The 22091-nt window shown below is 41.3% G+C and overlaps 1 protein-coding gene across 3 annotated transcripts in view; it reads right to left on the bottom strand.

Moving 5' to 3' along the window:
- Window positions 1-22091, bottom strand: part of ankfn1b (ankyrin repeat and fibronectin type III domain containing 1b) — a 128210-nt gene that overhangs the window by 40488 nt on the left and 65631 nt on the right. For 2 of the 3 annotated variants that reach the window (XM_086065240.1, XM_086065239.1), the window contains one exon: window positions 2649-2689. In XM_086065240.1, the coding sequence (XP_085921366.1) occupies window positions 2649-2689 (41 nt within the window). Of the gene's footprint in view, window positions 1-2648; window positions 2690-7526; window positions 7553-22091 lie in introns of those variants that run through there. The other variant, XM_086065241.1, reaches the window with a different exon arrangement.

The following is a 22091-nucleotide window of genomic DNA, read 5'->3' as shown; positions in this document are numbered from 1 at the left end:
CGATCAATAGTGACTGTGTGTGTACTCAGTCTTGCCTCAAAGGTTTCAACACACAACACAGTCATATTTATTATATTGCTTGTCCCCATTTGAAACCTTTGATACTTTGTTACCCGTATTATTTTCCACATCGTCGGCACAAACTGGATTTTTCAGGGAGTCAAAAATGAGGAAAGAATTCAACGCCTTTTTTCCACCCTGTCGTCTTTGGTCGGGTTCAATGTAGTGGTTGGATTTTGATCGCGTTCCCTTTGAGTCCCACGCTGCCTTTCGAGCGCAGCGTGGGGCTGACTCAACACCGCCATATGTACACGTAATGGATCTGCAACGCAAATTCATCTTGAAAAAAAAAAAAGCTGACAAACACGTGGCAGCCAGTGAATTACCCGAAAACGGTAGCTTGGAGAATTGCAGCACTCGGGAGCGTGAGGGCGAAACCTTATCATTCCACTCTGCTATGGTTAGGTGGGTTGAGATAATAACCTGGATGTAATTTGGAGGAAAATGGTTGCGAGTCATATAATCGTTATCACAGCGGTGAGAACCCCCTGCAGAACTCCGCCGCAGAAGTCTATAACGCAATACCGGCAACAGAGGCACGATACAACGAGCACTTATTATCCCCGATAAACTCATAATATTTCCAAGAAGCCAGCACATTGAAGCAACACCAAGTCGCATTGCAGAATGGCCACAAAAATCTCCAGCTGGCCTCTTCCCTGACCAAGAAAAGCTGATAAAAACCTCCTGGAGCCTTGACGTTAACTCTGCTGTTGTGTCCAAGCATTGCTGCGGCGTGTTTACGGACCTCTGGCTGGCTGGTGAGATGCCGGGTTTAATCTGGTGGCAATTTTTGCAAACCAATATGCTGCAATTTGACGTCTGCATAGTTGAAGCGGGTCTCCTTGCGGATTTTGACGCCTGTCTCTCCTTCTCCCGAGGCAGCTTTCTTGGCCCGGCGGAGGTGGACCCTCCTCCGGTATTATGATTGCGGCCTTGAAAAAGCCAGAACGCGAAAGACGCAGGGCACCCCCCGCGCTATCCCCCGTCCAGCCACAATTGAGGACGGCGTCAAGATTCCAATCAGAGTGGAGCCAGCAGACTGCGGGGACGAGCGTACGTGTTTCGCATTTCATGTGAGGTCCAAAGGGCTCTCTTAACGACTCCGTTGGGGAATCCGGTTACAATTTAAACAGCTAATTCACAGTCAAAAGCTCGGGTTTTGGCACAATAGGCCTTGTTTTCAGCCGGAGAAGGCAAAAAAAACAAAAAAAAACGGGCAGAACATTGCTCGGCTTTTTCCAAGTTGAAGAGCGTGACGTATGGTCCGGTGTCTTACTATAAACATTTTGGAGCTTACGTACCGAAGCGGGAATGTCTCTGCACGTCACTACTGACGGGTCTTGCTAACGCTAAGAGCAAAAGGAGATGACATCATCCTGCTCATTTCCAATCCAACTTCGTGCAGCGTGACGAGAAAGAGGGCTCCAATGCTGGGAACTTCAGAGGGAAGAACAAAAACATGGCTCCTGATAACCTTTGTCCGGAAGATTTATGAAGGTGAAGGACAAGGCTGCGGGATCATAACTTTCTGTGGCAGCCAGATTTGTCAGAAGACAATAATTGTGGACGCCACTGGACTTACTTTTATGTACGATACTGTGCAAAAAGCCGGAAGTTTTCGTTCACGTGGGAGGACATCGTGAGAGAAAAAGTAACCGGTATGCATTGTTTGCGTTTTTATATCCCCGCCCCCGTAAAGCGGTTTCCGGTTGCCTTTCAAAATTATGACTACTGCCGCCGATGGTATGGAGGGGAATTACTTCTTGTGCATGCGCTGAAAGTACGTAATAGTCGGGGGTCGGTGTGTATTGACGTCATTTTTCGACGCGGCGTGCCGACGTCTGGGCCGACGCCACGCGGGTAGTGGGTCGGTCACATTTGGCCGACGCCGGATTGGCGTATCTGGGCCTTAAAATGTATTCCCCATGATAATTGGTTCGCTGTACTCATCTGTACTTCACTTGGAAAATATCGCCTTTTATTTTTCTTTCTGTACTCTCTGCATTGAAACATTACGACTAGACACTCTTGCAGTCTGGTTTATGAGCGTAAATACAAATGAATGGATTATGGGTTTAATAGTATCATCCTCAGATAGTCAGCCAACGGCAGGCCCGCTGAGCTAGCGTCCTTTTCTACCAACATAACCACCAATGTAATTAGTTCTCAATGTGTACACTGGAAAAATACAAATCTTTCCATTTGAATTTGCTTTGGATTGGCCCACTGGGGAACTACGTACACTAATGTGGCGGCTCATTTATACACCAGTGTCTGAACTTGATTGCTATTGCTTATGCGCTATCTACGCTGCAGGGAATTTGGTAGTAGCTCAGTAGTCGACTTGCGGCTGTTGTGATGGTACATTGTGTGATTTCTTTATTCTTGTAATTCCTTCATACTAACTATATCAAGTAAAAAAAATAAAAAATAAAGTTGTTGGATGAATATGTGCAAGATCAATTCTATGGTGTTCCACAGGAGTCAGTTATGGGGCCTCTGCTGTTTTCATTGTATCTGTTGCCCCTGGACTCAGTATTGTACATTCACTCCTAAAATACTCAAAACAAATAAAAAGGACTCACTTCTTGTGTTGATTCTCCTTGCGATCAACCGAGCCCAGACTCTGTAAATAAGAAGAAAAAAAAACACACATTAAAATTACAGACTTTTATGATGTTTCTTTTCTTAATTGCTCTAAAATGCTGAATTTGTGCTGTAAAACCACAAATCAGAGGGTAATAGACAGCACATAATACAAAAGCTGTTGAAAATTTAAGTAAGGTATTATTCATACGCAACAGTATGAATTTCCCAGCATTGCTGAATTGCTAATCAACCAATGAATAGTAGCGTGCACGTTCCGAGGAGCAAAAGGGGGCTGCGCTCGTGAAAATTCATGACGTCTCCTGTTCTGGACTTTTATTATGGTGCTAAAATGTAAGAACCAATTGCATGCTTAATGAAGCTGTCTGCGATGAAAAATCGGACATTTTCTCAAGCATATTTTGTGTAAAAAAAAAAAAAAACACGGACATTTCACGAGTGACAGTGTTGTTGAGTGAGCTATAAAAACATGGATGCAGAAGGCGGGGGCGAAAAAAATCAATAAGTACAACACGGCAGCTTTGCTCAATAGGATGTTTGAGTGCATTCCTTCAATAACGACAGCTTATAGCAACACAAAACATACACCGCCATACAAAACGCTGTGGATAAACGCATACTTTCCTCCCGCTGTCACCATCTTCTGGAGGTTTATAGGTCTCAGATGGGACACACGCTGAGGCAGACAAGAGTGAAGTGTGCGCAAATATACACACACACACACACACGTGGACACACACACATAACTAGCCTGAGGCTAAAGGCACTTTTTGGAGCAAAATACCTCCGCTGCTTGGGATTTTTATCATGCCACGGTGCTGTGATCCATGACGAGTCACATCGCTGAGTGATGGAGCCGAGCCAATATGGCCACTTAGCAACACGGCCTCCATGACTATTGATAAAAGGACAACATAACACGGTTGCGGATGTCGACTATTTTTTTAGAATCGAGTAGTCTATTGATTAGTCGGTCCGATTATCAATATTTGGCATCTTGAGGCATATCGGCCTTTTTCTTTAACTCTGCTGGCTGATAAGAGATCTTAACATTGGTAGGCCTCTGCAAATTATTTTTTTATTTAAATGTCCAGTTTTTTTTGAAAAGCTGTTTGAAAAGCATGGCAGTTTAAGGATTTCCTATTTTACTGGGGGAAAAAAAAGCTCTGAATATCAGTTATCGGTTTCCTTGACTACTAATAATCGGCATCGGTATCGACCCTGGAAAAAAAAAAAGAGTCTATCGCTACTACTGATAATATAATCAAATAACAATTGATTTCATTAAACACAACATGCACGTGAGGATTATTTTGTGGCCATTTTGCGCCGACATCCTCGTGTCCTACTGTAGTATCTGTGACTGAGTGCGTGACTTGTCGTGTGGGCTCGGTGTCACTTTCAGCTTAAGCCAAAGGAAAGATTTTTCTTGTCTCTATTCAAGAGTCAATCTAGATTTTTCCTTTATGATAATGTCTATAGTCAGAAATGAGTATGAATAAAATTGTATTGACTTCTTTGGCCGTCGTTGCTGTTTGGGTCAAGCGATGAAAAAACAAAAAAAACAAATCAATGACAGTGCGAGTCAATATTGTAACATTTGTTATGATCCCTCTATAGCTTGGTTCTCTTTAATTGTGTCACTTGAGTATCGAATCCATTTGTGAAAATCTACTCGTTTACAAACCTCGGTGCTTTGTTGCCCCCATAGTTACAGTTACTAAGGCCGACAAGCTTTCAACACTTCCTCAGAAAATACCACAGAAACCTTTTTTGTCAGTAACAAATGTATTGAAAAGTAACTATTGGAAATCCACTTGTGGTCAAACAGAATTATTTTACTGCTGGGTACGAAACGACTTCACCTTTGTGAGCTGCTCGCGGTAAAAGAAAAAAAACAACAGACTTCACGACTGCACCAATTTGCCGATCCAATTCAAAATGTATCAAAGTTAGACGTCCACATCTTTCTTTATCCAAAGCTTTCATATCATTTGACCAGTATCAACTTTTATAAAAGACAAAACATAGAAGAAAAAAAACAACAACAACGTACAATTTCAACGAATCGCCACCGGTTCTGCATCAAACCAACAATCCATGTTGTGTTATATGCTTCCATGAGATTAGCGCAATAGCATTTAGACCGCTAAGTGGCTTCCGCCTCCTGATGCTTGTGACTGTGCGGTGATATTTTGCATGTGACTTGGAAGCGTGTGCATAAAGCATACGTCTGCATATGGCTGTCGGCTTCCCGCTGGGGACAGGATATGTCATAGAGTGCGGCTGACCTTACACCTCGCTGCTCCCCTACGGTGCCCACAAACAGACCTACTCATCCAGAAGGGGTGAGGGCAGGTGCTTGGCTTTCATTTCTGCCTGCAATAATGGACTCTTTTTTTTTTTTCTCATTTGAAAAAAAATATATGCAGAGTGCTGAGCGCACTGTAAAAAAATCAATATGATTAGGCCTTGACTTAAATCATAACATGGTGATTTATATACATGGCACGTGCTGGTTCGGAACCTCAAACAGTCAAGGGCACCGCTATTTGCTTTTGACCGCTCCACTTTCTATGCAATGATGAAAAATGACATGTCCGAAAGAATAACTCCAGCATTATATTGGCAGTGCATGGCGGCATATTTTAAATTGAAGTTTATTTAGCAGGCTTATGGAGTGCAAATACTGAAAGCATGATTGAGTAAATGACGTCAAATTGTAGCTTTGACTTTACAAATCCCCTAAAACGACTAATATGAATATCCAAGAATAATAAAACTGAAAACATTACAGGGTTTTTCCTGTGTACAAAATTCAGAGGCGGCCACCCTCCACATTAAGTGCTCGCCACCTCCAGCCTGAGTGACTGATAATGAATGAATGCTTTAACATGATAATAGTCATATTCTTATTATTGAAACATAGAATTATTATATGAAAGCGAGTCCATTGAATTGACAGGAATCCATGCATGCCATGGCGCATGGTCAGGATTAGGGATGTTCAATACCACTTTTTTCCCGACCGATACGCAGCTCTTGAGTAGTCACCGCTACTCATACCGAATACCGATACCACTAGTAAATAAAATAAATGACAGATGATTTTAAAGAAAGACTTATATATCCCAGTATATTATTTTTCCTTAAAACTGCATGAAGTGAATGGCAACTTTGTATTTATATAATTTCTAATTTCTAGTCCCTGATCGTAAAATGGCCGCAGGAGGTGCAGCCGATAATGATATCAGTCACCGCTATGAGTACCGATACCTGGTATCGGTAGTCACCCATCATAGCCAGGATGATACCACCTCTGCCTCAATTTGCATTAAATGTTGGCGTACACTTGTGGAATCATTAATTGAAAAAATAGCTTTAGCAGAATCAGTTGTATGGGCCGATACCAGTACGAGTAATCACCAATACCGTACTGATACTACTATTATTTTTGATAGATCAAATCCCCTGCAAAAAAAACGTAAAATTTCATGAAATTCATGGCAATTTTCAATTCTTCCAATTTCTAGTTCCTGATCATAAAACAACCACAAGACGCTGCAACTACGGATATTTCGAAATAAGGCCAAGTACCGATATCATTAGACAGGAATAGACTGGGAACAAAATTCTGCCTGGGAAAATATTCGGCAATGGCGGTTTGGGTGGCAGACGGGAAGTGATTGCGCATGGTGCCCGGTGATATGGGCCGATTACTATTGACGTGGGTGGAAAGGCGGGGATGGCAACCGGCCTGAAACTGGACTGGAAACTCCCACCTAGTTAGTTCATAACATTTCCCAAAATATTTTCCCATAAACATAAGACATACATTTTTCCTTAAAATTGCATGAAATTAATGGCAATTTTCGATTCTTCAAATTTCTAGTTTTGGTCGTAAAACGAGTACCGATACCTTGAAATAATTCTTGGTATCAGCCTGACATCGACACTCGCAAATTCCTACTAAAAATAATTAAATGATATGAAAAGGGAGAACGCAATTTTTATCGCTACTTAATAGTGCTGTCAAACGATAATTTTTTTAAATCCGATTAATCACATTTTAGAATTTCGATTAATCACGATTAATCACTTAATTAAAAAGGCTCTTTAACAACGTTTACATTGATTCTTTCGACGTATACCGTTATGAGGATATCTTCAACAATTTTTGATCCACTGCGCACTCTAATCATCCTCTTTTTTTAAAATCAGTTAATTTTCGCATCATTTCAAATGACCCCAATGGTTTGACATAAACAAACATTTTGACTGTCATACACACACATTTATTAAATGCTTTACTTTAACGCATGTAGTTACGTTCATTGCTTAAACCCAACCTCTGCTACCGTTAACAATGAATAGTGTGATTAATCCGCGTCAACACACGATTAATGCCATCGTTTTTTGGTGACGATTCAATGAGTTAAACACTTTAACGACGCAAATAATAAAGTAATGACACTTGACTTCATTGAATCTTCAAATGAGAGCAAAAGATTGTCAGAATGCACCTGCCAGCTCTCCAGAGATTCAATTAAATGGCACGATCATCAATTAAACCGCCGCATCAAAAGGCATTCATGAGCTCTAATTGAACACAACATAAAAGCGCAGCTCAAACCGACCACCGGGTTACGTGAGCAGGTCGCAGAGACAATTTCCATCCCCTTCGCAAGTGTGAAAATTCGAGTGACAGCATGCTGCATTCCTGCCAAATGCATCCAAAGTATTAGCTGCTTATGCACATTCCGCCTCAGCGCCAAACACAAAATCCTTAAGCACTCACTCGCGACCCATTCAGTGAATACCTTCACTCTGCCATTAATTGACGCGCGCATACATACCTGTTGAGTCCAACTCTCCCCGCCTGTTCGCCTCCTGTCCTTTTCGAGCCCCCAAAGTGCCCCCCCGATGCCGTTCCCCCGCCGCCTCTAATTGCCGTTCACCTGCTCAACTTCAGCCCCGAGCCGACCGCTCGCATTTCCTCGGGAGGTTCCGCAAAGCTCGCCTCCGATGGCGGCTGCGACCGCCGCGGACTTGTTGTACTTTAATTGTGGTTGCTAGGCGATAAGCTTCTACCAATTCTGCACACAGTGAAAACAGGGGGGAGGACATGAGTGAGGGGAGGGGGGGGGGGAGTGAGAGAATAGGTGGTGCTGAGGGAAGGCGGGTTTGGAGGACATGCTCATTATAGACACAGTAGCCGGAGGAAAATGATGGAGGTGAGTGGGTGGGGAGGAGGGGGGGGGGGTGCACAAGTTGCGAAGATTTGAGGATGCGCATGCGGTGGGGCGCCTTTAACTAGCTGTGTGCTCTTATTTTTAACCTGCTTATGAAATCGGCAGCACCGAGACCACTTGCAGGATTCGCCACGGTAACACTAAAGAATGCAAATGCGACAAATATGATCCTTGATCAAACCTTCGCTTCATTACACGGAAGCAACATTTTGACAGCGTCATGGTTAATGAAGGGCAGTTTACGCTCAGTCAGCAGTAAACAAACAATTCGCTAATTATCAGTTGTGGTCCCAACGCAACCACTCGGGCGTGCTGACTGCGGTCGCTTATTAGCTTCGATGACAGTCGAGTTAGTAAAATCGGATGGTTCTGTTTTTGTACTAAGAAAATGCCATGGAGAAAAATGTTGGCAAGTCAGAAGCAAATTTATAAAAAAAAATTTTTTAAAAAATAGCTTTTGGTAATCACTGGTGGTATTTTGAACGACACACCAATCAAAAATGTCGTACATTTAACATAACATTTATAGAAATGTTGCAAATTTTGTGTAATTTTTTTACCATACATTGAAGAATCTGGAGATGTTTATCAATGAGGGATACGTTCCAAATCAATTTGAGATCATGTGTTTTTGTCTATTTAAACACATTGAAATAACTATTAAAATACACTTAAACATGAAAGCGTTTTGAGGAATTCCTTAACTTTGCCTATTTAGGAAATGCTCAACCAAACGGCATCATTTGCCTAATGAAAATCTGCTAGCTTAATGCTAACAATAACACTATAAATGAGCGAAAAATAAATTAGCATAGCACTTCAAGGAAGCAGATGCTAGCCTTCTTGTGATCAAGAACTAGAAATAAGAAATTGGAATAGAAAATTGCCATCAATTTCACCAAAAATGCTACATCGGGTTACATAGGTTTTATATACTGGTTCAAACGATCTGGGAGGGGGATATTTTATGAATCAGAAGTACGAGTGGAATCAGTACTTAGTATCGGTGACTACTCGATCGTTATATCCTCCCAAGCTTACGCAAAACAACTTCTTCACCCAAGCACCAAAACATGGAATCAAAGGGTTGACGGGTGCCAGGTCTAAACGCCCTCCTGCTCAGGGGCTTTTAGCCCCGTCAAGCATCAATATAAATCAATTAGGAATCAAATGTACATTGTGCTTCATGTCTGGTGACCTTTTCGTTTGCTCGCGCGCGTTTCTAAAAATGTACGGTGTGAGTGACAAGTCGGCGTGCACAGGCCTGGCGTGGTACCTGATGAATCACAGAGTCTGCTGGTGGGCATACATGGACAGAAAAGGGAGAAAGAAAAAAAAAAACGGAGCCACCTTATTGTCCGTTGAGTGAGCGCTGGGGGATCATTAGTCATAGCAGGCGGGAATGTCAAACACGCCGTCACTACTGTGAAAAAGGACGCAGGAGACACATTCTTTTTTTTCTTCTTTTTTTTTTTTTGCTCCTGCATTTCTTGATGCAAACTTTACTTTTATCAACAGTAACGAGAGAAGAAGCCACAAGCGGGTATGGAGCAGGTTGCCTGTTGTTATGAAAATGTTCTGAAAATGTGTGATGCAATTATGTACAACATTTAAAATGATGTTTAAAATGTTTATAGAGCACTTTAAAACAACCACTGCTATTTTTTTTTTTGTTAAGATGGGAGCCCAGGCAAAGCAGATACAATGAAAATAGCAGAGGCCCTAGAATTGAACCCTGTGGAACACCACACGTTCCATTATATATGAGAAATCCTATTGCACATTTTCGTCCATCCACTTTTTTTTCTTCTTTTTTTTGCTCGACAGTTAGTATGAAGGGATTACAATAATAAATCAATCACACGATGTACCATCACAACAGCCACAAGTCGACTACTGAGCACACCAAATTCCCTGCAGCACATAGGCCAAGCAATGTAAAGTGATCACCAGAACCCCTCAACCACCACTGACATATTTGTATATGCATATTAATTAGAGGTGTCAAAATTAGTGGATTCATTTTGAGTTAATTTAAAGTTCCTAGTAACTTTTTTAACGCGCAATTAATGACCGCCCCCTTACTTGGAAAGCCTGTACTGGGGGAATTCCGGTTGCAATGCAGTCAAAATTTTGCAGTAATACATTTAATAATAATGCATATATTTGAGGAGACTCGGCTCAAGCAGTATTTTACAATTTAAAAAATGTGCATAATTTCACAAATTACTTCATGGTTAAAATTAGTCAGCTCTTAATATGAAAAGAAAAATGCACTGAGCCGTCATCAAAGTCTCAGAAATGCAATTATGCCATCTAGTGGCAGAAAAATGACCTCAACACAAATCAATATCACACGTTTTTTTTTACAGTACATCTTTTTCATTTTAACTGAAATTGATGTATCAATGACTAGAAGATGCAGCCATATTTCTATTAGTTAAAATTTTTTCCACTTTAATTTTAACAAGACTATGAAACAGGAAAAAAATTATTGTACATTTATAACAGCTATAAAAAATTTCGATGAATCGTGAGTAAACTATTGAAGTCATGCGATTAAAACAATTCATCGACTGACAGTTTTGTGCAACAAGTTTTGTTTCTGTTTAAAAAGACTCCTTTCGGTTGGCGCCGACTTGACTTCTGGTGGCAGTTTATTCCGTCGGTGTGCAGCACGACAGCTAAATGCTGCTTCACCATGTTTGCTTTGAACTCCACTAATTGACCCAGGTCTGCAGACGTCAGAGCCCGATATTCAATTAGATTGACACAATTCGATCCCCCTAAATCGATAGACAGCACATATTGTTAATAATTATATATATATATATTTATTTATATACACACACACACACACAAGGGCCAGAGGGTGAAAACAGACGAGAGTTAAAGAGACCATTTAAATGGAAATAAACTCATATGACGGAGAAAAGCGTTGTAAAAAGACACAAATAGATTGCGAGCGTGTGTGCCCGAGGCTAAATTTTGCTCCGATTTTGACTGGCAAAGAGCAAAATGAGGCAGGGTGACAAAAAAACAACAGCGCTGCTCCATCCCTTGAGTGCCCTTGAGCCAAGCACCTCACCCCCCCCAATTGCTCTGCATCCACTGCTCTATTGGGGTGTGTGCGTGTGTACGTGTGTGTTCACTCCCAACAGTTAGGTTATACTCAGCCCTAACGTCTCCTTAGGGATGAATAAAGTGTCTGAAAAAATAGTCACTGCTGAGCTAAAATAGTCCAAAAATAACAAAAAGGTGTTTTAGAGTTTATACAAGAGTTTCATAAGCCAGAGGTGTCAAATAATTTATGTTTTATGGAATGCAAACTGCAGTATGCGCCGTAAACGTACAACTCAAACAAACGCAAGGACAGCGCGGAGGTTTGACAGTGAACTCTTTCTTTCGATTTCACTTCATTTATTTTTCACCGTGGCCATTAACACTAATAGCGACTCTTTAAAATGTTGGGAGACTTGTGATGCGTGAAATGACAAGCGGTGACAAGATGGCGGACGGGCAACTGCAGTACATCAACACGTTCAAGCATCATTAAAGAATATTTGTTGGCAGTTTTTCTACATAGCTCCCCCTACAGGTGACTTCTTTTTTTTTTATTAAGCCACTGTGTTCAAATCAAAACAGCAGTGATGAATGTGATGATTTTTTTTTTTAAGTGATAGTCAGATGAAACAAGACGACTGGATCATACCGTTTATTAATTAATCGGCAATTTCCGCCTTTGACGATTCCAATAACAATGCGGATGGATTTAAGAGAAGAAAAAAAATTGTGGGTCAGGGTACGGCACGGGGTATTTTAAACATGGGCTCTCATCGATTCATTTTTTTAATCGTAATTAATCGCATGGGTTCTATAGTTAACTCAGTGTTAAATGTTAAGTTAATCACACAGTTTATATCTGTTCTAAAGGTTCAATAAAAAAAATCCCAAATTAATGCACCTGTTAAATAACATAGAACTGGACAAGTATGTTGACCTAATCCAAATATGTTTATATCATTTAGTTCATGGATAGTCATTTTACAGTAATCCATAAAATTATTTGAAGTTAAAAAGATATATAAGTTCAAATGAGTGGAAAAGATTGAGTCATCAATTCTTTTGGAGCTAATTTTTCTGCCACTAGATGGCATTCGTGTTTCATGTTGGATGTTGGTGACAGGAATTGTACGCGTTTTCCTTTCAAATGAAGGGCAAAATTAATTAGAACATGAAGTAACTCATTCAATTCAACCGTGGGCGTGTCACATAAAAAATTATTATATTTAAAAATTGCTTAGTTTTAGTTGGTTTCAGTATTATTTTTTTAAGTGTATTTCTTGTGCGCAATATTTAATAAACAACATGGTAACATGAAAAACAACAACTCATTTCTTACCTCGCGCTGTATTTCAGATGAGTTAAATGAAAAAGCAGGCGAGTCGAGCCAAAAGTCAAGCACGTAAAAAATTGGCGCTTAGGAGCGACATCATCTGAAGATGCTTTTCTATTGGCTGCTGCGAGATGAGGTCACTTGTGTGTTTCAAACGTCCTTATTCCGGTTAAATAAATATACATAAAAAACACATTTAAAATCATACCCAAAGGCTCATGCATTGAATTAATTACCAAAAACTAAAACACGGGACATTTTTAAAATAGATTGAAATACAGCTTTTCTTGTTTGGATGTCTGGAACGGGTGGGAAAAGTCTAATAACAGTTTGATTTTCAATTTTTATTTCAGAAACAAAAATAAGAGACTCATATCGAAAAACGGCCCGTGTTTTTGTTTTCGATTGCCGGAAGTTGTCACCGCGAGCATTTCTCATACTAGCCAGGAGATGGCGACACTGTCGTCTAAAAAAACAATATCTGACCATTTACAGCCAAAATTCCACACGTGGAGATAATTTCTGGTACAAGTCATTTAATGCGAGTATAATAATAATAATAACAATAATAATAATAATAGTAATAAAATGTCGATTTGTGTCTCTTGCTATAATCCCATTGTCGTTTCTGAAATAAAAATTGAAAATCAAACTGTTATTAGACTTTTCCTACCCGTTCCAAACATCCAAACGAGAAAATCAAGCTGTATTTCAAGCAATTTTAAAACGAAAATCAAATAACGAGTCATTTTTCTATCTTTAATATCTGTTTCCAAAAGCAATATCCATTGACCAAAAGAGACACGGACCATTTTCGCTACAGTTTCAGTTAGTTTTCGTTTTTTTTTTATCGTTTTCTTTTTTTTTTCTTTTTTGTTAAGAAAATTGTTTTTTTGAATTTAAAGTTTTTTCGTTAATTTTCGTTGTCTTGGTCGTATCTCAAGACACCACTTTCTACACTTTGTGACTTTTTTGTGCGATGGTGATGATCTAAAAATATGCGCCTCGGCTCAACAACGGTTAGCAAACGGCGACGGACGGGCTGACCATTCGACACAAAGCTACAAAATGATGAAGACAGACCGACCGGTCGGTCCACCTCTCTCTTTCTGTCATGTGGTGCGGTCGGGGGGTGATCCGAAAAGGGCCAAAACATGTCTCATAAATCAACAACGCAGCGAGAGATGGATATTCAGCCATAAATCACCACGCCGGAGCCTCCTACAATCACACTAATGGGTCTGGAAGACGTGCTGTCATCTAAGCCATGATGTCACCGAGTCTGAGTCTGTGGCTGTTGATGTTGGTGGTGGGCCTCTGCTTGTGTGTCAGTGTGTGCGTGGACGGGGGGAAAGGGGGGGGGGGGGGCGCTGCATATGCTATGTATGTGCTTGTGTCTGTATGGGGTGTCTGTATGCGGTGGCAAGTCTTCGGGCTCTGCTTGTGTAAGTGTCTGTGGCGAGCGTGTGTGTGGTGTGTGGGAGGCGGGATTTCTGTTTATGTGGGTTTGTGTGTACCGGGGGTGGCCGCGATGTGTGCGTGTGCGTATTTGTCCGTCACTATATACTTTCAGCGCTGCATTTATGAACACGCTACACTGGTCTATTCACGTATAAAAAGGAACGCGCCGGCAGAAGATTTATACGCGGGCCGGCGGCTTACAATGGAGGAAAATGAAACAAGGCGAGCGGTTAGCACGAGTCTGCCACGTTTGCACACAATGACAGTTGTTGACATAAATAACAGGGGACTTTGTGAAACGGGACACTTATTAACTTCTCCTCGGCTGATAATTAGCCCATTAGATCTCGGATTGAGAGATAACTCAACGTCGACGCCGAGTGCAACTTGTAATAATAAAAAAGTCACATCGTGAAAGGGAAAGGGGGAGTAGGGGGGGGGGGGGGGGATTTGGAATCCGTTAAGATGGGCTGGCGGTACCCGCCATCATCCACAGCCAAGTGCTTGGATTCACAACAAAGGAAATGATGGAGCGCTCAAATCGCTGCCTCTGCCTAAAGTGGCAGTTTGCTGCTATGGAGGAAAAAAAAGAAAAGAAAAAAAAGTTGTGATCCATATCAAGTGGGCCTTTGCACCCAAATTCACAGAGGAACGCTGCCAATTTAGAGAGTCACTGATTACTTCAGTATAGCAGCAACCACAAGTGGGTGACTTCAGTCAGACTTACGACAGGGTTCTTGCAAGTATCAACAAATTGAAAAGGCTTTTTAATGCAGCTCGTTTAATAAATTAACCGCACGTTATATCTGTTCTAAACTAGGGGTGTCAGGCGATTAATTTTTTTTTTAGCGTAATTAGTTCTCATACTCTTGTTAACATAAAAGTGGAAAATTGTTAAACTAATATAAATGTGGCTGCATCTTTTAGTCTAAAAAGATGGGGAGTGTGATATTGATTTGTGTTGGTCATTTTCTGCCACTAGATGGCATAATTTAATTTATGTTGAGTTAATTCTCTGCTGCTAGGTGGCATTAGTGTTTCATGTTGGACATTGATGAGAAAAAATATATATTTTTAAATTCAGAGAAAATGGTGTGTGGAACATGAAGCACCTTGAGGCCATTTTGTTCATTGTAAATGATTGTTAAATTGTGTTCAAGTAAAATAAGATAGCTTGCTACTTCGGCTAAAGTCAGGTTAGGCTACATAAAATTACACCATGTCATGTTTGGTAGACAATCAGTAGTCTTTTGGCTACATTAGCTGTTTAGTTTCAAAACGTACAATCATCATTTGCATTGTAACGACGTACAATGTTAAAAAAACAACAACAGCTGCATGCAGACAAAAAAAAAGACATTCTTACATGGGAATATTAAGGATCCTAGAAAGTCGCTCTTAAAAATCACACCATGCCAGGCATTTCTTCCTCAGTTAATGAGTGGGTAAGAGGTCAAATTATAGTAATTAGAAAATTGAACGACACTATTATTATTAGCAAAGAACATAGCGAGGCAGCTCATGTGGTTGCAGTTAAAGGCTCGGCGCGTGGTGACATCACTCTCCTTAATCAGTGTTTTTGCTCTGATGTGTGCGAATAAAGGGAGATCTCTGCATGCCGACGGCCACGGCGCTATTTATTTTCCCTCATTAGTATTAAATGGCCCATCCAAACATTAGCGTGGCCCCTGCTTTTAATCAGTGGAGATCAGCTCAGTGCTGATCCCCCCCCCCCCTGCTACCTCTGCAAACTCTCTTAAGCCGCAGTGCAGATGTAGCGATACTTCAATCCTAAACATCGGCCGACGACAATGTAGATAAGGCGCTTCAAACGTGACTTTGTGTTTTTCTTTTTTATTGAGATTTTGAAAGGAAGTGCAGTGGTCAGTGGGGGCATTTATTGCTAAAGGTTTGCAATGCTTTTCTGTGGGTGTTTTGGTCACTTATTGTGTCAGCTTTTTTTGGTGTACGAGTTGGATTATGAGAGTGTCGATTGACCACGGCTGCAGTCTGGTGTAGTTTTTTTTAAAAAATTTATTACGGTTTGGTTTCTTTTTTTTTGAGAGGGTATGATGCAATGACTTTTTTGTTGTCGTTTTACACTTCAGGGCTGTAAATGGGCCATTTCCTTCTAAGATATATCACTCCAATAAAAGACGGTTCAATACGCATCTCGATGTATTCAATTTGGTTCAATTCAAGGCACTCACACACAAATTGGTATATGTAAATATTAGTCACACTTTACTAATTTATGTATGTGATCAAGCTCAAAAGGTTTTGCTGCTAGTCTAGTTTCAGTAAAAAAAATTACGTTTTAAGTTAAGAAAATTGTTTCAAGTTCAACATATTTTGACAAATTAGTACTACGGCTATATATATTGACCTTAACTATCAATCAAGCAAAAGAAAAATATTTATTATTATATTTATAGCTTGTCTTTCTTTCTGAACAATGGCCAAAATTATCATGCATCTGTACCATTTAAAAAAAATATATTTTATTATTCATGATTTTCACTATTCGATAGACAAAAATTTGGGGTTTTAACGGAAGTCAATGAGGTCATTTTTTTTAGTGATGGGAAAATGAAGCTTCATGAAGCACTTGTGATATTTTTTGACTCCTCTAGATGCCACTCTTGGTTGAAAGTTGCAGTGGAAATGTAATCAATTTCCTTTGCACTAGCCTTTTTATTTAAACCAAGAGCACCATCTAGGGAAGTCAAAAAATATCACAAGTGCTTCATGAAGCTTCATTTTCCCATCACTAATTTTTTTTTGCCCAAAGGGACTAGTTGGAAGTAAATACTGCAATACTAATGAAGTCAAATACATTTTAATTAAATATTTGGCATATCTAAGGAATATTTTTTTTATTTTGAGTTGTAATAAAAATTCAACAAAACTGGCATTGAAAGGATTAAAGTCCTAAAAATCATTTAAAGTTTCATAATTTTGAGCAAATCTGAAGTTGTTGAAGCGCTACATGACAAAAAAAAAACAACCCATAAATATTGAATTGATTTTATAGCACATTTCTGACACAGAGTTGAGGAAATTTGAGGGCAAACGGGTTAAGCTCAGATACTTATTGACTAAACGCCTGACGGCGATAACGTCGATAAGACGACTTCCTGACATGAGTTTTATAAGACAGGCTCAAGTGATGAAAGGAAGGAATGCGTATTGGTCTGCATGTACGCCTTGTGTTTTATGTGCATGTCGTTTATTTATTTATTCATTTCAACAAGCATTCTTCCACTCGGCGTCACACTTGGCTTCCGCGTCACGTTCGAGACCCAAAGAAGAGCGCCGCGTTTGGCCGCGCGCTCGTCGAGAAAAGCTGTCAGCGGCAACAGCAGTTGGGCCCGTCGCGAAAAACGGCACCGGCCCTGGTAATGATGATAATGACGATAATGATAATAATGACAGTTTTGTCTGGCTGCTTTTTCAACACTCTCGAATGTTTTATGACTTATCTGAGCCAGGCGGACCCATCCAACTGGCATATCATTTCACGCTGTACGAGTTCCATTCGAAGCTCCCAGTCTTGTGTTATTCCATATTTCAAGTGCAACCACTGTGTATCCCTGAGCAACACAGAAGAGAGGATCTTTAGGTCAAACAACGAACATTTCTATCGGGAGTTTCCATTTCGTTTTGAAATCCAGGAGGTTACGCTTTTGAGAGAAGATTTTTGATACCGCAAGTAGCAATGTGACAAAATGCTGAGTAAGATTGGAAAGGCGACAGAATTTTGAAAGTCCAACGATGGAGACCAAGAGAGATTGGTTGGGAAAAAAAAATATTTTTCAGGAATGTTTTTTTCTTCTTAATTTAGTTAAAAAAATAAAAAAATAATCAAATTAGAGTAAACCAGTATAACCCATCCATCCATTTACTACCGCTTATCCAGGGTCGGGTCGCGGGGGCGGCAGTTTTAGGAGGGAAGCACAGACTTCCCTCTCCCCAGCCACTTTAACCAACTCCTCCTACGGTATCCCGAGGCGTTCCCAGGCCAGCCGAGAGACATAGTCTCTCCAGCGTGTCCTGGGTCGTCCCCGGGGCCTCCCACCCGTCCGTGGCACATGCCTGGAACACCTCTCCAGGGAGGCATTAGAACCAGATGCCCGAGCCACCTCAACTGGCTCCGCTCAACCGTGACTTCCTCCCGGATGAACGAGCTTCTCGCCCTATCTCTAAGGGAGAGCCTGGACACCCTGCGGAGAAAACTCATTTTGGCCGCTTGTATCCGGGATCTTGTTCTTTCGGTCACAACCCACAAGCTCAAGACCGTAGGTGAGGGTGGGAACGCAGATCGACCGGTAAACAGATGCAAACCGGACCCCCTCAACGCTTCGACTGCGCCGAGGAATTCTGTCCATAAAAGTTATGAACAGAATCTGTGAATCAGCCTTGGCGGAGTCCAGCCCTCACTGGGAACGAATCCGACTTACTGCCGGTAATGCGGACCAATAATCTGACATCGGCCGTACAGGGACTGAACAGCCCGTATCAGGGAGCTCGGTATCGCGTACATTTTCACTTATGTTCGTTTCAACTTCAAACAAAAACAGAAGAGAGAGTTCCCAGCATCTCTTGTAAAGTTAAGTGAAAATTTTAATGAATAGCTCCCTGAAGTTAACACAGTTTTAAATGGACTTATTATTGGCCATCAGATTTTTTTTAAAAGGCCGATATTTGTCAAAATGCTCATCGATAATCGGCCGGGCCCAATAATCGGTCTACCCTTACTACAAATGACTACAAAATTGCCTGGCGAGAAGTTAGTCTCTCCCTGACTCCTACCATTTTGAGCTTTATGGAAGAAAATCTGTCACTCATTAGGCCACACCCCTTAAAGGCACACACATGGCACAAAGGCACAAACCAATTCATTCTCTGAGAACACATGCTGCCTGTCACAACTCATTGCAAGCAGGTGCCAGTGCCTCATTTTACTACTTAATTACAGCGCGACACAGCTTATACATTCATTATTATTATTTTTAGAAAATTCCCCAAATAAAAGAACATAGGTACCAAACAAGCATGGCAGCAGCGCAAACATCTGCCGCTGACTAATATGTTATGCTGCAAACTTTTGAGGTTTCATTAGCTTCCATTACAATCCGCCACTCGACTTGGCACGGGCGGACAAAAAGTACTTGTGTGGCCCTTCCATAGGTTTAGATAAGTAGGGAAAAACCACGAGGAACACTCTCGCTCAGACACACACTAAACAAAACAAACATAATCAAAAAAGGTCAAGTTTTCTTTTTTTTCTTTTTTTGCCTCCCCCTCTAATAAAATGTGGCACGGTTGAAATATTTGTGTAGGCTTCCACAAAATAAATAGCAGTCTATACAATGTCCTCATGGGTATAGAAAAGTCAACAAGTGTGTGTAAGTGTGACCTACATGATACACTGGCTTCACAGTGACTCCGACGACTAATGAGAAATGTGAGGAGAGGGGGAGAAGTAAAAAAAAAAAAAAAAAAAGGAATAAAATCAGATTTCAATGCAAATTACATCACTGTGACTGCGAGCAGCTGGACGCACACGCGCACGCACGCACGCCGCCACTATTTATTCATTACGCGCACCGGGCCGTCGTTTGGAGAAATTACCCCCGGGGGGGAGAACCCAAGCCGCGACCGGTTAGAAACGCGCTGCGATTAATTTGGCTTGATGTCATCGCCGCATTCATTTTATAGCGGAGGAAAATATTGTCTCTCAAAGCACCTCGGAATGATGCTCTGGCTTCAAATCAGGTGTGCGGCAAGGTCACGCTCAAAAGTTGCTGATACGTGCTGGGTGGTACAGTAAAGCGGTGCCTGGGAATGTGTGTGCGTGCGCGCGCACGTGTGTGTGTGTGTGTGTGTACAAGTGTGTGTGTTCTCTCCCGATCCCAACGTGATTTATTCAATTTTAATCCGGCGTGTTTGCTTTGGAGCGTGATATGTATTTGGTCATGAGACATTAATAGAGTAAAAGACATGTTGAAAAATGAGCTTGAAAATGTGTGTGTCCTCGATGTGTGTGTGTGTGTGTGCGCGCCGAGCGTCTTGAGGCCCTTGCTGTCACTCAGCCCAGCTCGCAGGGTGGTCCAAACACTGAGCCCTCTTTACTCGCTCACACACACACATACATAGAAAACACACACACACATACACGCACACACACGTATGCACAGACACTCACACACCCTCGCACACGCAAACAAACAAACACTCACTGGTGTACATGTAATGACATGCATAACAAAGTATACATAAATATATGACCATATATATGACCGTAATGAAGCAATCAAATAACCTCAGCGCTTGCCCCGTCTTCCTGCCCCAAACCAGACACCTAAATATACCGCCGCGGGCTCCATCGCACGGCATCAGGCGCGGCGGCCGCTACACAGCGAGCCTTTCATGCTCGGGGCTTTCGGCGCGGCCCTGTAGAGTGACTGTCCGCGAGCGCCGTCAATTAGCAATTTTCTCAAACTGGATAAGTGGAATTAGCGCAGCGGGAATACAAGCCGGCTGGCCCGTCCGCTAATCATGTTATTAGAAGCGCTAATAAAGCAGGGGTAGGATTATTGACGCTTCGAATGTGATTTTGCCTAACGGCGGGTATTAAATCAACAATACATGAACCAAATTCGTCTACTAATATTCTTCTCTTCATGGGCTTTCAGGCACAATTCTCCTATTCTACCGGATAGGAAAGTAGTTATCGGTGTCAAGGAAGTATCAAACTCATTTTGACACGGCCCTTAATGCAGTGGAAAACCAGCGGCCGTGGCTCAGGGTGCAGAGACGGTTGTCCCCAAGTCATGTGTCGTCGTGTCCTTGAGCAAGGCACTTCACACACATTGCCTCCAGTGTTACTCACACTGGTGTATGGAAGGCGCGAATGTTTGCTGGTGGTCGGATAGTGTGAATGCGTGAATAATGTATCCGTTGTGAAGCGTCTTTAAACGCGCTATAGAAACCCGATGCAATATTAGTAGAAGAAGAACAACAAATTCAACAAACAAGAAGTCTCAATGAAACTTTTGTGGATTATCATGACCCGCATGAAAACCAATTTTGAACAAGCACGCTATTATTTTTGAATTGATATTGTGACAGAAAATTAAAAAAAATGATTAAGGCAATTAAAATGTATTATGTCAACACAAGCATATTTTTATATATTAGTACAATCATCGTACAATTTTCTGCGATTAATTGCAATGAATCAGCATTTTGTACTTCCGCTTCTACTTTTGCCTTCAAGACTTGTAACAGATAATGAGTAAATTCTTGGAATTCATGTGAAATCATGTAATAGAAAGTGTTTCTAGATTACAATTTGGATTAAACTACTTTTGACAGAAGAAAGTTCAAATGTTTCTTCCAAAACGTTGCCTGCGCAGCAAGTAAAGATTTAATGCCATTTCATGAAGAATTATTTTCAAAAGCCAACCGATTTGAGGCAAACCAGTGGCCCAGAACAGACTGCATTCAGGCCCAAGTTTCCACTGCATATACACGACGTGCTTCGACGCCAGATATCTTTGATATTGACTCATTAGCAGGCTGACTGGCGTAAAGATGTCCCGTATCCATATCATAAGATGTTATGACTATACGTATAAACACGGCGACGACAATTTAAAAAAATCTCCACTATTAACCTCCCCTAACCCCACTTAGGACTACAAAGCGCGTTTCGCGGCGCTATAATTGCTAGCAGAAGCCGAACGCTAACGGAAAAACCAACGGTTAGCGCTTGATCACGCGGGGGCCCCGACGGAGCCCCGACGGAGCCGCGCCAAAGCGAGCGCCGCCGCAGGAATGTGCCGCAGAAGTTGATGGTGTGCTGTTTGTTAACATGTCAAGAAGTGACATTTCTTGTAAGCCATTACTAATCACAACAAAACCTTTTGATGTCTGATACGCATGCAGTCTTCATGTAAGGAAAGCGCGCCAAACCGTCACTTGATTAAGCGTATAATGTTCATCTGCAGACAACAAGCCGCAGTGTAACTGTTATTTATAACATGACGTATCTGGATTAGCGCGATTTGGGGGGCGAACCCTCTTTTATATATCTCCTGCAGTTCTCTTGTTGTCTCTTCTTCCCCACTATGACACACTCGTTTGAAAAAGAAAAATATTCCACATCAGCGCCGTGTCCGCCACAAAACGGTCGTAAACTAATAATAATAAGAACGTCATCTCGTGAGCAATCGTGGAAGCATTTGAGGCGCTAAGAATTGGTTAGATAAGTCTCATTTGGAAACATCTTTTTATCATAACACCAA

The sequence above is a fragment of the Leptonotus elevatus genome, chromosome 20 (genome assembly GCF_054856555.1).
Source record: "Leptonotus elevatus isolate MCC_2025b chromosome 20, RoL_Lele_1.0, whole genome shotgun sequence".
Lineage (NCBI taxonomy): Eukaryota > Metazoa > Chordata > Actinopteri > Syngnathiformes > Syngnathidae > Leptonotus > Leptonotus elevatus.
The sequence above is the reverse complement of the archived record's forward strand: the minus strand, read 5'-3'. Positions and strand labels throughout refer to the sequence as shown.